This window comes from Scardinius erythrophthalmus (genome assembly GCF_964197995.2).
Source record: "Scardinius erythrophthalmus genome assembly, chromosome: 20".
NCBI lineage: Eukaryota > Metazoa > Chordata > Actinopteri > Cypriniformes > Leuciscidae > Scardinius > Scardinius erythrophthalmus.
The window spans coordinates 13,253,507-13,267,378 of NC_138240.1; the positions used below are offsets into that span (position 1 = coordinate 13,253,507).

The 13,872-nt window shown below is 36.2% G+C and overlaps 1 protein-coding gene across 1 annotated transcript; it reads left to right on the forward strand.

Moving 5' to 3' along the window:
- Window positions 1-39: 39 nt before the first annotated feature.
- dnajc5aa (DnaJ (Hsp40) homolog, subfamily C, member 5aa) lies at window positions 40-13,420 on the forward strand. Its single transcript, XM_081349917.1, has 5 exons — window positions 40-427; window positions 7,408-7,539; window positions 8,267-8,480; window positions 9,688-9,859; window positions 9,979-13,420. The coding sequence occupies exons 2-5, from the start codon at window positions 7,430-7,432 to the stop codon at window positions 10,089-10,091; spliced, it is 609 nt and encodes a 202-aa protein (XP_081206043.1). The 5' UTR covers window positions 40-427; window positions 7,408-7,429; the 3' UTR covers window positions 10,092-13,420.
- The last annotated feature ends 452 nt before the right edge of the window (window positions 13,421-13,872 follow it).

A 13,872-nucleotide genomic window follows, 5' to 3' on the forward strand; every position in this document is an offset into this window, starting at 1 on the left:
ACTAGTGTACAAATGATTCTATGCAAGTTCTCTCATTCAACAGAAGGTGGCGACAGAGGACAAATAAACCGAATGATTCATGAAAATCACAAGTAGGATCATTACAAACAGTACAAAAAAATAGTTATCTGTATTCATACGTAAACACACATTACATTAGGAAATATCAGGGTTACTGTTTTGACTTTTAAGCCATACCCTCTCCTCTCCATGACAGTGTAAGACCCCTTTCATCTAATGAAACGGTAGGAGATGCGCACCATGCGCACGTCGTTGTGGTGATGTCACGGGTGGGCGGAGCCGAGCGAGATCTGCTGCATCTGGTACACTTACGTGATCGCGCGGTTCCCGGGGATGCAACCACAAATTTAACATCGGTTTCTTAAACGCACTGAAATTAAATCACGACGCCGGGGCCGACGAAGCGGTAAGCGATGCATGCGTTTAAACCTCGTTACGCCTTAAGAAAAAACACATTTTGCCTGCTTCCTTGATTTATCAGTGGGTTTGGGTGAATTGGTCTTATGTGGTCTAACGGGAGCGCGAGCTAACAGGCCAGATAATATGGATGCTGGAGCGCAAAGCAAACAAATCACCGGGGCCCTTCCTGGTGATGAAGAATCAAGTCTGAGATTAACTGTAAATCATTTCCAATGTGTTTAAGTAATCCATTTCAGTAATCTATTAACACAGTAGATTTTCAGCATTTTGTAGAGCATAAAAATGATCTCATTGCCGATTGTTGCTTAGATTCACATCAGTAAATCGCCCCTCATCTTTATATTGTGAATGAATGAATCATTTGTGTATTTTCTCATGTTGACATCATATTTGAATTGAGATTCCGTGACGCGGACAGTAGTGCGACATTTCTTTCACGCAGACCGACTAGCGCAGTTACGTGTGGATCTGGAAACGGCAGGAATGGGAATCGTGCTGCGATTCTGATTTCGATTACGATTCCTTATTAACCTTTCTTTAAGTACTTCTGGGGGGGAAACAGAAATGCAGTTCGCATCGCATTTAATATATATTGCTAAATGATAAAATAGTTTCAAATGTGAACAGTAAATAAAACTTGACTTTAAAAATAACAGATTTTTAAACTTATTAAACCTGAAATAACTTGTAAATCCTTCAAAGGGTATGTGCGCCCATTTCAATGACGTTTCAAAGACTTTTGGATGCGGAGTTTATGTTGTCGAATAATTAGCCCTAATTGAAATTGTAAAAAAAAAAAAAAAAAAAAAAAAAAAAAAATAGTGGTAACATAATTAATTGATACATTTAATTATTTTATAAAATACTACTTAACTAGGCCTACACATTTTCATCTGAACAACCAGTTATAAGATTCAGATGTAAGTATCACGAGCCTTCAGTGCACAGCACACAGTTCCGGTTTTCTGTTAAAGTCCCCATGAAATCAAAATTGACCCTATTTACTTTGTTAGCGCATATTACTAGTCTTGTGGTGAACAATTAATCCGTGCAAGAAAATATTTAAAAAAAAATTTTTTTACCATGGTAATCTTTAATCAAAATCTGAAAATGCCCCTCCCCTCTGCATTGGAGGACCTTCTCCGATGACGTAGGTTTGAGGAATTGGTTTGGGCAACGCGTAACCACTCCCCTCAAACCGTTAGTCTGCTATGAGCAGAGATGGAGAGGAGGAGCGCTAGAGTAAAACCCTGCCCTCTGTTCAATATTCCGTTTCACTGGGAAATACGTCATAACACTGGAGAAAAGTCGTTTGCAACTTCCGGTTCACGGGGACTTTAAAGTCGGCATGAAATGAAAAGTTAAAGTCCGCGTGAACTGGAAGTTGCAAACGACTTTTCTCATGACGTATTTCCCAGTGAAAAGGAATATTCAACAGAGGGCAGGGTTTAACTCTAGCGCTCCTCCTCTCCATCTCTGCTCATAGCAGACTAACGGTTTGAGGGGAGTGGTTAAGCGTTTCCCAAACCAAGCCGTCAAACATACGTCATCAGGGAAGGTCCTCCAATGCAGAGGGGAGGGACATTTTCAGATTTTGATTAAAGATTACGAAGCCAAAAAATTTTTTTGTGTGAATTGACTTGCATGGATGAATTGTTCACCACAAAACGATCAATTTAGGCAAACAAAGTAAATATGGTCAATTTTGATTTCATGTGGACTTTAATTGCGTGGTGCAGGTATGACGTCACTTTGTAGGCCAACCTGCAGTTAGCATCACACTGATTCTCTCGAGGAACACCCCAATACGATTTTCCCATAGGCTTTTGGATTATTGCTAAAAACAAGCTCTGTGATCAACAAAAGTTTGATACTTTCACGTTTTGTCAATCAAGATAATTATCACAGATGAACACAACTTTTATGATTTTTGAAGCCTAAATGCAGTCGCCAGAAGTAAAAAGCTAAAGGTAGGCTATAAACGAACTACACCACGGTCCCACGAATTCAATGTCACCACCACTAAGCTTCCAACAACTCTTTCAGTTTTTTTTATCTAAAAACATTTTCCCTGCACGTTTGAGTTAGAATAGTTTATAAGAGCACAATTATGAGCATAATGAGGCTGTAAAAGCGGACTGAGCTTACCTTTTCGGCGTGATGACGTTTAATCTCAAGTGTAGTCCCATTTAGCCACTTGTTAGCAACTGCTTTTTTCATGACACGTAACAGCTTAAAAAAAATCACGAGTGGGGTAATATTGATATTTTATGGCGTAGAATAAAACATGAAAGTGTCTTGAGCTTGTGTTAACTACAGTCCTTATTTCAGCCATTTAACCAAAACCACATTCAAAAAAACAATTGACTTCGGGACGATGGAACCGTAAGTGCTAAAATGCTAACTAACGCACTTCTGCATTTTGGCCTATAAAGTGATATCATACCTGCACCATAGTCTTTACTACTCTATTGTGTTGAATAGCCCAGTGAAACGGCTTCTCGAATGAGTTCAAATGTAGGGCGGCACTTGATTTTGTCCATTGGGAATTGATTGGATATTTAGATAGTTGTGGGTTTGCTTTTGCTGTGATGTCATGTGAGTGACAGGTTGTCCCGCCCTCGCACCAGTAAATACATCATCAGAGAAGAGGTGTGATTGCAAGAGGGAGGAGAAGTTATTTTGATTAAAGATTATGAAAGCACATGAAAAAGAAGACGTGCAAGGATAAACCACTATCCTACACCATTGTTAGGAATCATGGGTGGGTCTGCCTGAAAGTTTCAGTGGACGATGCTGAATGTAGCCAGGCCCTTACTTCAGCTCCTGAAACCTCATGATGCTTCTGGAAAATGTGCATCTATGACACATAACTTTTGTTTCTCACTATGTAATTTTATCATAATTTGATGAGATGCTTATCATTAACATCTGTATTAGACACAACCTACAATGAGCATTGTATGAATATAAGGTACCTTATTTGCATACAACTATATGATAGGCCTATTCATTAGAAATCTTTGCAGACTTTTATCTTTGATTTCTAACTAATCTGACTTACAACAATGTGCACAAATGTGTTCTCGTGAGGAGTCGTCCCACTCGGGAGCTCTGAACGCTTGTCTCAATTTTTGGGGTCTGGCAGTGCTGAGTAAACTATCTGAGATACTACAGTCAGCTGAGGAAAGCTCAAGATTGATTGGACACAAACCCAGGCCTTTCCAGATGTGATGAGACAAGCAATCACACGGAGAGACAGATTTACGCTTGCTTTATTCTCCCACCGGCATGAAACCATGTCAGTCTTTGTGTTTCATGTGCTTTAGTTCACCATAGTAAGCCTGAAATCTACAGTCTACACATGAAAATATGGATTTGACTGATTCACAGGGCAACACTTATGAAAATCTGTCATCACTCTGCTGGGTTGTGAATATGACATCTGCTGGAAACTGAACCCTGTGAAATCCTGTGGTATCAGTTTCTCTTTCTCGGGACCAACATGAGAGAATCAGCTGACAGGAAAAGTGTGAGTCAGCTAGTGAATCATGAGTAATACTTCTGATCACTAGTAGAGAGGGCTAGTTATGTCAGCATTACAGTAGTGAAGGTCAGGAATAGGATTAGTTCAAAATCACTGTATTTGTGTGCAATTGAGCTAAAGTTGTCATTAGAAACATCTTTGTGATATTGTTCTTGTGTTATCTGTTCTTGTGCCAATAGCCTGAACATCATGCTATTGACATCATACAAAAACAAGCAGCATGAAGTTCTTTGTTGTTTGGCCCCTGTTAAACCTTTATGCCGTCTTTAAAAGATCCAGCTGCTCTGTATTTTACTCTAAGTTGAAGTATTGATTTGAAATCCATTTAAACTACCAATTATCTTGAGTGGTTTTAGTGTTGAAACCTCAAACTATGATCTGGAGAATATTGGAAATGTTCTCTCTGCAGGCTGTTCATCTGATAATGCGTTTTTTCTGTCCTCTGAGGTTTTAAAGGCACGTTTATAATCAGTACATATTTAGCAACTCCAAGGGTTATTAAACAGACGTCTGAGATTTTGTTGGGTGGTTTTATTTAAACAACAAAGCACTTGGAAGTGGGAACAACTTGGAATATTAATATAATTCAATATTTTCTTCTCAAATCATAGATCTGTCAAATTCAGTTGCAGTCTGACTCATGTTTACACAAATGTCTGTTATGAAAGAGAACCTCACTCCAGTATGTGTGGTCTGTTTGAGAGTATTCCAACTTTGAGACATCAAAAATCTATTTTCGTTATTATTTTCAGTGTTACAGCAAATTAATATTATGCCAGTTTACATGCACACATATCAAGCAAAATAATTTATATATATATATACAGTTGCAATCAAAATTATTCAATCCCACCCCCAGCAGTGAGTCTAATAATTTACAAATGTAAGCTTTTCTAAAGATAGTGTTAGAAAAAAGAGCATCTATAAATGTTTAGTGGCAAATTAAAAGTGATAATGTCAATATATAATGAAATGCTTTTGAGTTATAGGATTTTTTTCCCCGATAAAGCTGGGATCATGCCTATGTTCCCACAGCCCTATGTTCCCACAAATGGCCTACCCCTGACCCCACCCTTAAACCTACCCGTAACTGGGGTTTAGACAAATCGTAAAAAAAAAAAAAAAAAAATCTTAGAAATGTGGGAACATAGTGCTGTGGGAACATAGGGCTGTGGGAACATAGGGCTGACCCCATAAGCTATATCATAATTATTCAACCCCTATTCACCGCTGTTGTTTTTAAGTCACTTATTAGTATGGTATGGTACAAAATTGTGTTAAAACACAATTAAGCCGTTGAAAAATCTATAACACAACTGAATTAGCGTGTGCTGTTACACATACATTTAGCCCATGCATGAAGCTATAGAGAAGAAAAACACAAAAGGCTGACTTGAATTCCTAAAATGAATTATGATAGACTTTTATGGAGTCATGTGACCAAACTGGGACTTTTTGGACCCATGGATCAGCGGTATGTCTGGTGAAAAAAGAACACCATCTTCATGGCCAAACGTGAAGGTGCTCCAGTCTTGTTATGGGGGTGCTTTGCTGTTGCAGGAAGTGGAAATCTTGACTTTATGAAGGACATCATGAATTCTTTTAAGTATCAAGCCATTTTGGCAAAGATGGTGATGCCTTTGGTGCAGAGACTGAAGCTTGATGATCAATGGACTTTCCTGCTGGACAGTCATCCCAAAGTATACATGCAAATCTACTGAAGCTTGGTTCAGGCATCAGTCGTAGAATGTTCTTGATTGGCCTGGCCTGTACAGTCTTCAGATTTAAATCCCATTGAAAATATTTGCTGGAATTTGAAGAAAGCAGTGGTAACGTGAAAACCAAAGGTTATCAATGATCTGGAAACTTTTTCTATCGAGGAATGGACCAAGATTGTAGTAGAGAGGTGACAGAAGCTTCTAAGCACTTACAGGCAGCATTTATTGGAAGTTGTAAATAATTAGACTTTTGGGGGTAGAATAATTTTGTGCATGAATGTTTAGAGCCAATTTGATTTTTTTTTTTTCATTTTTCATCAGCATTCTCAGAATTACTCAAATGTGTATTGATAAACTTTCTGATACATAAGAAAAAACAATCCTAGGCACTCGAGTAATTAGTTTTTAGAAAAATATAAAAAGCCTTTATTCTTTCTTTACTTAGATTTTAAAAACAGGTGACAAGCAACGGCACACCTAAGCCTTCATCTTATCATCTTCATCTTCAATATATATATATATATTAGGGCTGTCAAAAGATTAATCGGGATTAATCGCATCCAAAATAAAAGTTTGTGTTTACATAATATGTGTGTGTACTCTGTATAATTATTTTGTATATATAAATACACACACATGCATGTATATATTTAAGAAATATTTGCATACATATATTGTATATATTTATATATAATTTATATTATATATAAATATCATTTTTTTATATATAAATTACAAATTTTTCTTAAATATATATACAAGCATGTGTGTGTATTTATATATACAAAATAATTATACAGAGTACACACATACATTATTTAAACACAAACTTTTATTTTGGATGTGATTAATCGCGATTAATCTTTTGACAGCCCTAATATATATATATATATATATATATATATATATATATATATATATATATATATATATATATATATATATATATTATATATATTATGTATAATATATAGAAAAAAAAGAAAAAATATATATATATATATTATTATTTTTTATTATTATTTTTTTCTATATAATATATAGAAAATATAGTTAATTTACAATAATACTTTTAGATATATATGTTACATATTAAATATATTCGATAATATGACATAAGGTTAAAAGTAATCTTAATTGCCACTGATTTTCCAGATTTAGTGTTTTCTGACATGTTGCCTAATGTGAAAAGGCAATATCTGTGTAGAAGAGTAGACATGTTAGTGGTTGAAGCAGCCTAATCTACTATCACTACTGTGATTTGACAACACCATCTTGTTTAATGCAGAACCGCTCTCTAATACTAGGAACAAGGGACTTTTTGTAGTGAAGGGAGGGTTTTGTCTATATATGCCATGCCATTTGATTTCAGTTAGACCCCAGATTGACCAAACTACATGAAACATATTGCATGTCACACTGAATGGTAAATTACTCACACTAGAATATGGATTGTATAATAAATAAAGGGAACTTAAGTAAATTTATGGTGACTGACTAAAAAAAAAAAAAAAGCCTGATGAAGAGAGAGAGAGAGAGTGCAAGAAAAAATCAGTAGATGGCCTAAGCAAATCACAAGGATCCTTAATTATTTTTTGATTCATGGCAATGATTATGATGAAGGTCTTTTGGAATTAGGTCAGTGTCCTTTTAAGAGTTTGTTGTAATATCATCCAGCAAAGTGTGTTTGTGTGTGTTCAGATTGTTGAGGACCTGATACACCATGGCTGACCAGCAGAGGCAGCGCACTCTCTCCACCTCTGGAGAATCACTCTATCATGTTCTGGGTGTCGACAAAGTGGCCACTGTCGATGACATCAAGAAGTCATACAGGTGAGTGTGAAAAGCTCCGGCCCTTCCTCAGCATCCCCCTTCTGTTCTGCTTTTGTTCACTTTTACTGGCCGTGGTTTTCATCAGATGTTCATCGGCTAAATGCAACACACAGCAATGTGGAACCCTGCAGCTCAATAAAACTAAGTGCATTCAGGGACTGTTTCCCACGCACAGTTTTAGCTTACTTTACGACTATATAAAAAAAGTGTTTTTTAAAGAGATATCACAGTGTGAGAATCTCATGGTACATTAACCTATACCAGAAATATCACAGCATTGCTATCACTGTATTGTGCAGCAATGATATTTCATGATTCTCAATAGCAATTTATAACACAGAAGAAAAAAAAAGATGATAAACTACTGTGTAAAAGTTAACTATTAACTTTACATTGCTTCACTTATAAGGGACAAAGCAATAAATGAAGTTGTTCTCATTTATTTATTTATTTATTTATTTATTTATTATTAATTATTATTATTTATTAATATTATTAATTAATTTTTTTAATAGATGTTGAATTAAACAAGATAACAAATTAGGTTTTATATATATATACACACATATTAAAATTAATGTCAGGTCTGTTGAGCTACATTGAAGTCTGTTATATTGATACAAATAAAATGTATATTTTTTTCATTATGTCCAAATACCGAAATCTGAATGCATTTAATGTAGTTTGTCGTCTTTTTTTTTTTTTTTTTTTTTTTTATCTTTTAAAGAAAACTGGCATTGAAATATCACCCTGACAAGAATCCTGATAACCCTGAGGCATCCGATAAGTTTAAAGAGATAAACAATGCCCATGCCATCCTTAACGACCCAACAAAGAGAAACATCTACGACAAGTACGGCTCTCTGGGACTTTATGTGGCTGAACAGTTTGGAGAAGAGAACGTCAACACTTACTTCGTTCTGTCCAGCTGGTGGGCCAAGGTAAGACTCCGAGTGGCATTTCAATAAAAACATATAATGACATCATCATCAGCAGTGCAGTAAAGAAACAGACATTAACCTTCAAAAGTTTGGGGTCAGTTAGATTTTTCTAATGTTTCTGAAAGAAGTCTCTTATGCTCACTAAGGGCTGGTTCACACAGAAGGTCTAGAGGTGCGTTTTTTAATAAGTTGAACTTCTTTTAACTTGAGTGCCGCATTTTTTGAATGCTGTGTCATGCGCGAGACGCTGCAAAAGACGTGAGCGCATCGGTCAAAGATGTCCGTCTAGCTCGTGTTTACATTGAAAAACAATGGAAAAGTGGCGCAGTGGAATGGAAAAACGCATTCTGTGTGAACATTCTCTCTAAGGATGCATTCATTTTATATAAAATACTGTACAAACATTATTTATAATGTAAAACACTATTAAAATTGAAAATAGCTGTCATTTTAATATATTTTAAAATGCAATTTATTCCTGTGATGACAGCTTTTTTTTCAGCATTCTTCAATGAATAAAAAGTTAAACAGAACAGCATTTATTTGACATAGAAATCTTTATTTCTAAAATCTTTTAGAAATAAATGTCTTTACTGTCGTTTTTGGTCAATTTAATGCATCCTTGCTAAATAAAAGTATCAAATTCTTTCATGGTAGTAGCCTGGCTAACGTCAGACCAAGTCTCATTTGAGACTTGGTCTGGGAACCACGTGTTCATTTTCTCGTATTTGAGGCGTGGTTTACGAATGCCCAGAGCCGTTTATTGGGCGCTATGAATGTCTATCAAATGCGCCTGTATGTAGCTCATAGCCAATCGCTTCAATTATACCAGATGACGTATGTAGAGTGACAGAAATTCGACGAGGAAAAAGACGATGGGTCAAAGATTTATTTGTACACGATGGCGTTTAGCGAATATTACCATTTGTGCAAGATAAACATGAGGGTAGAAGGTAACGTCGAGTCTGATGCCATGTTGGATCCATAGATATAAACAAACTGCTTCGGTGTCGTCATCGTCTTGCTGCTCCCTCCCCGTTCTGTGATTGGTTCCCTTTTTCAGGGGAAAATTTGGTCCATAGTGTCCAGACTGCCTAGCAGCGTGAATAAAATCGCGCTGCGAGCAAGGCAGTATGGGGAAACCCAGGCTATCATGGTAGTGCAATTCACTCTAATTTATTGTGTTGCTCTCTGTCTCCCCCTACAGGCTCTGTTTGTTTTCTGCGGCCTGGCCACAGGCTGCTACTTCTGCTGTTGCCTGTGCTGTTGTTGTAACTGCTGCTGTGGGAAGTGTAAACCACGGCCACCCGAAGGACAGGAACAGGAGTTCTATGTCTCCCCTGAGGACTTAGAGGCCCAACTGCAGTCCGATGAGAGAGGTTAGGTTTGCTCATGTGTGTTATACCCCCGTAACATGCAGCATGTAAACAGCTATTCCTATTGTCCTGAAGACTCTTTGTGTTTAAACCATTTTTTCCCTTTTGAAATGTTTCCACAGAGGCAGGTGGAGGTGAGCCTATCGTGCTGCAGCCCTCGTCTGCCACAGAAACCACCCAGCTAACGTCCGACGGTTACCATTCTACTTACCACACTGACACCGGCTTCAACTAAAAGCCTCACCCTCGTCACCTCCACCCCGTGGCTTGTCTCTCGCCACTCTGTGCCATCTAGCCGAGGGGAAAAAATGAATGGAAAGTATCCTTCAACTACAACAAAAAAAAAGCCTGTTTTCGAGAGGGAGGAAAGCCAGCGATGGAGCTGAATTCTTTAGCCTATCCTGTCCCTTATTCACGCACCACTTCCATCACCCACACAAGAGTGGCACACATCCGCCTCACCTTAAAAAAAACGAGCTTAAGAAAAAAAGATAAAAAAGATCCCGTCGTTTACCCTGATCTCTTTGTTGCCTTTGACCTCCGATCTTGCCTTCCACTCGTTCCCTCGCTCCTCCAGCCAGATTTGCTCGTCGTCCTGTGGCATGCACTGTTCCTTGACTTTGTTAAATGAATTTTTCGCAGTTTTTGGGTATATTTATTGACATGAAATGTTTGTTCCCAATTATAAGTACTTGAGTGTGGTTTAAAGTTGACTCCGTGAACTTGCCATAGGTGTTCGAAGACTAGTGCGGCTGCACTGAGAAAACAGCAGGAATATATTTCACTCTTAAAATCTCGAATATTCTCTTCGCATACCTCTCCAGTCCTCCTGGTTTACCCAGAGTTTGAATCTTTCGTGTCCCTGTAGGTCATTTTATCTGCTTTGTGTCATGAGTTAATGACATTCTACACTAATTGGGTTCTTTGGATTGCTTCGCTCTGTTTTTTTTTCCGTTTCATCACAGCTATACTTTTTTTTTGAGAGAGAGAGAGAGATCCAAATGATGCAATTGATAACATGCCATTTCTTCTTAGTATTTTGCTCATTTACATCTGGGTGTTTGTGTTTCTGTGTTGTAACTCTGTGTGGACTATTTGCAAAAAGCTGAGCCAAAATTAGGACTCTTCTCTATATGTGGAATGGATTTAACTGTCATCTCTGTGTAGTTTGTAGGTTGTTCATTGATGTGGGCACTCAGCTTTGGTCTTAGTGTTAAGCTCAATTTGGCCCAGTTGTGTCCATTTTCTCTCATCAAAAGGGAAACGCGAATGCAAACTGACATAAACTCCCGTAGTGTCATATCTTGAGTGTGTACGTAAGGTGGAAACCTAAACCGATGACATTTTTGTATAGATATACAATCTACACACATCATGTGTATGTACAATATATGTATATTTTGGCCATTTTTATATTTTAGTTGTTTGCGCATATAGTTAAGATAACTATTGTTTGTGTCTGTGGTTCTGGCCTCTTGTGGTCACTTGAGACTCCCTATGCCAAGATATACTGTATATTGTGAGAGAATTTTTTGCAGTCATTCATTTCTGTGCGGTTTCTTTGTTTCTCAGATTATTTATTGAAGTGGCAAAACTCTTTTTAACACCTACTAGCATCTGGATACATGCGCAAAGCTCAATCTCAAAGCTTGAAAGGGCAATTTATATATTTTACACAAATAATATAAAGCCTGCTTTTAGGACATTTCTCTAATGCGTCCAGATTTAGAACAGTAATGAAAATGATTTTGTCTGGGCATTTTTAAATAAATTAGCATAAGTAATTAGAGGTGGTAAAATAATAAATATGTAATTTTTTATAATTGAATCAATAATCATGGGATTTTTCTCCTCAGTATTAAGGATGGAGAGAAATATACTTAGTTATCATGAAAATAATTCTTAAAATCTTAATTGTCCTAAAAACAGGCTTTTTTCTTTGTGCAAAATTCTTCCTCTTTGTGAGGGCAGAGTTCACAATAAAGCAAATGCAAGACTACGTGAGTTTTTTTCGAAACTACTACGAAGTTGAATAGATTGAACAAACTTGCAGTCTTAAGCCTGGAATACACAACACAACTTTTAAAATCGGTATTTTAAAACACTAGACATCATACACTTGCCGACTTTGTAAATCGTTACAGAGGAAAAACTGGGCATCACTAAACAACTGATGATCACACACTACCAGACCTTCAAGTCGTTCCAGTCACAACAAACTGACGTAGAAACGCGTGCCTTGTTGCTAGGAGACGCTTGACAATTGAAAACAATACGTGTTAAAAAATCATTTTGAAGTATCAAACATGTTTGATATCCTCCGACTGCATGGAATCAAACTTTGAAGTTAAAAAATCGGAGACTGTGACCATCATACACACTACATGATTTTCTGTCAACTCAAATCTTCGGACTAGCCCTGACTTTTGGCAACTAGCGTCAACAACATATCCAGGACTGCAAAAGTCGTGTAGTGTTTTCCAGCCTTTAGATGACTTGAAGATTAATTGAGCTGCTAAGGTTTGATACTTATAAACACTTTAGCGTTTATTTGATAGATAGATTCCCCTTTGAGCAGTCTCATAGATGTGGCATTAGTTAATTAAACTATTAAACTAAACCATTAAACTATTTTTGTTTCATATGGCCTAGTTTTGTGATAGGATTTTGAACCTTCATTGTGTTGCTCTTGGTTACGTTTACTCTTTGTATTTTCAGTAAAATTGTGAATTAGATGGTGTGTGGCCATGTCACCAACAGCTGAAAGGCTTTGAGACAGTTTATCTGAAAGTGCTTTAATAACCTCCTTATACCAAACCCGATTTTCTGAATTTGCAATTTCAAACCTTAAGATGACCATCAATGCCATATTAACTCGTGCTTTTTACTCAAACATCCCTCGCTGCCTGCTTACATGGGCAGGTTTGAATTGTGTTTGTCATCTGTCTGTTCTCATTTTTTTCTTATCAGCTCTAACTTGAACCTAATACAAATGTCACCAGCCATGTTTATTCACACTCTTAAAAGGCCAATGATTTTTCATTGAATTGTTTACATTTCGTTATTAAGTACAATGCTATCTTCGATCACTATCTGCTCTCTTTCTCCTCTCTCTCTTACTCTGTTTCCCATTCCCTCGTTCCAATGCTCTAGATGGTTTTTAATGGATGTTAGCCTCAGTGGTCTTTTTTCCTGTGCATTTATCTGTATCAGAACTACACTTGTATAAACAGTATGGCTTATTCATTAAAATGTTGAATTTTAAGTTGAATGAACCTTGCTTAAAGGAGAAAAAAAAAATAAAACATACTGGAGTAAAATTGTCAAGAAATGTTGCATATTATGTCTTCAGAAAGAAGAGAAAATATTTAGTGTAATAAAAGTGAAATGGTAATTTTATGCATTTTTTTTATTTTATTTATGATCTTATTTTGTCATGTTCATAATGAATTGTCCTTGTTTCAAATGGTATGTTAAATGAATTTGACTCTAAAACTATGCTACTCATAGTTCTACAGTGAAGGTCTCTTGTACATACACTGAATTATTAAAAATAATAATAGTAGACCTTTATTTTGTAGCATGGTTATTGTATGACTAAAAGATAAAAACATTTATTTGCTGGTGTAAAATAAATGTTTATGAACATTTGATGTGACTGAGAGTAGTCTTCTTAAAATTAAAATAACAAAATGAAAAAAAGAGTGACTGAAAAAAAATATGAAAATATGATGGACGACGAGTGTGAGAATTACCCCATCCTCTTTATGTAGGCTGTATAGAAATAAAAGGCTGAAGAAAGAACGTTTTATAAAGAAAATTATATTTAAACTTTGTTTTTATTTATAAATATAAATAATGTAAAATACATTTTTAAACCTTTAATGTATTACTTAATACTATGATTGGGGTCGTGCATTGCTACATTCATGAATAAATATGCAATTATATATATATATAACAACAATATTGTTATATTAATATAAAATAATATAATATAACAATAATTACAATAT

Excerpts from the sequence above, each read along its gene's own strand:
- dnajc5aa (XM_081349917.1), top strand. The coding sequence starts at position 7,430 with ATGGCTGACCAGCAGAGGCAGCGCACTCTCTCCACCTCTGGAGAATCA. Across the intron at positions 7,540-8,266 it reads GACATCAAGAAGTCATACAG|AAAACTGGCATTGAAATATC; the intron begins GTGAGTGTGAAA and ends TATCTTTTAAAG. Across the intron at positions 8,481-9,687 it reads TGTCCAGCTGGTGGGCCAAG|GCTCTGTTTGTTTTCTGCGG; the intron begins GTAAGACTCCGA and ends CTCCCCCTACAG.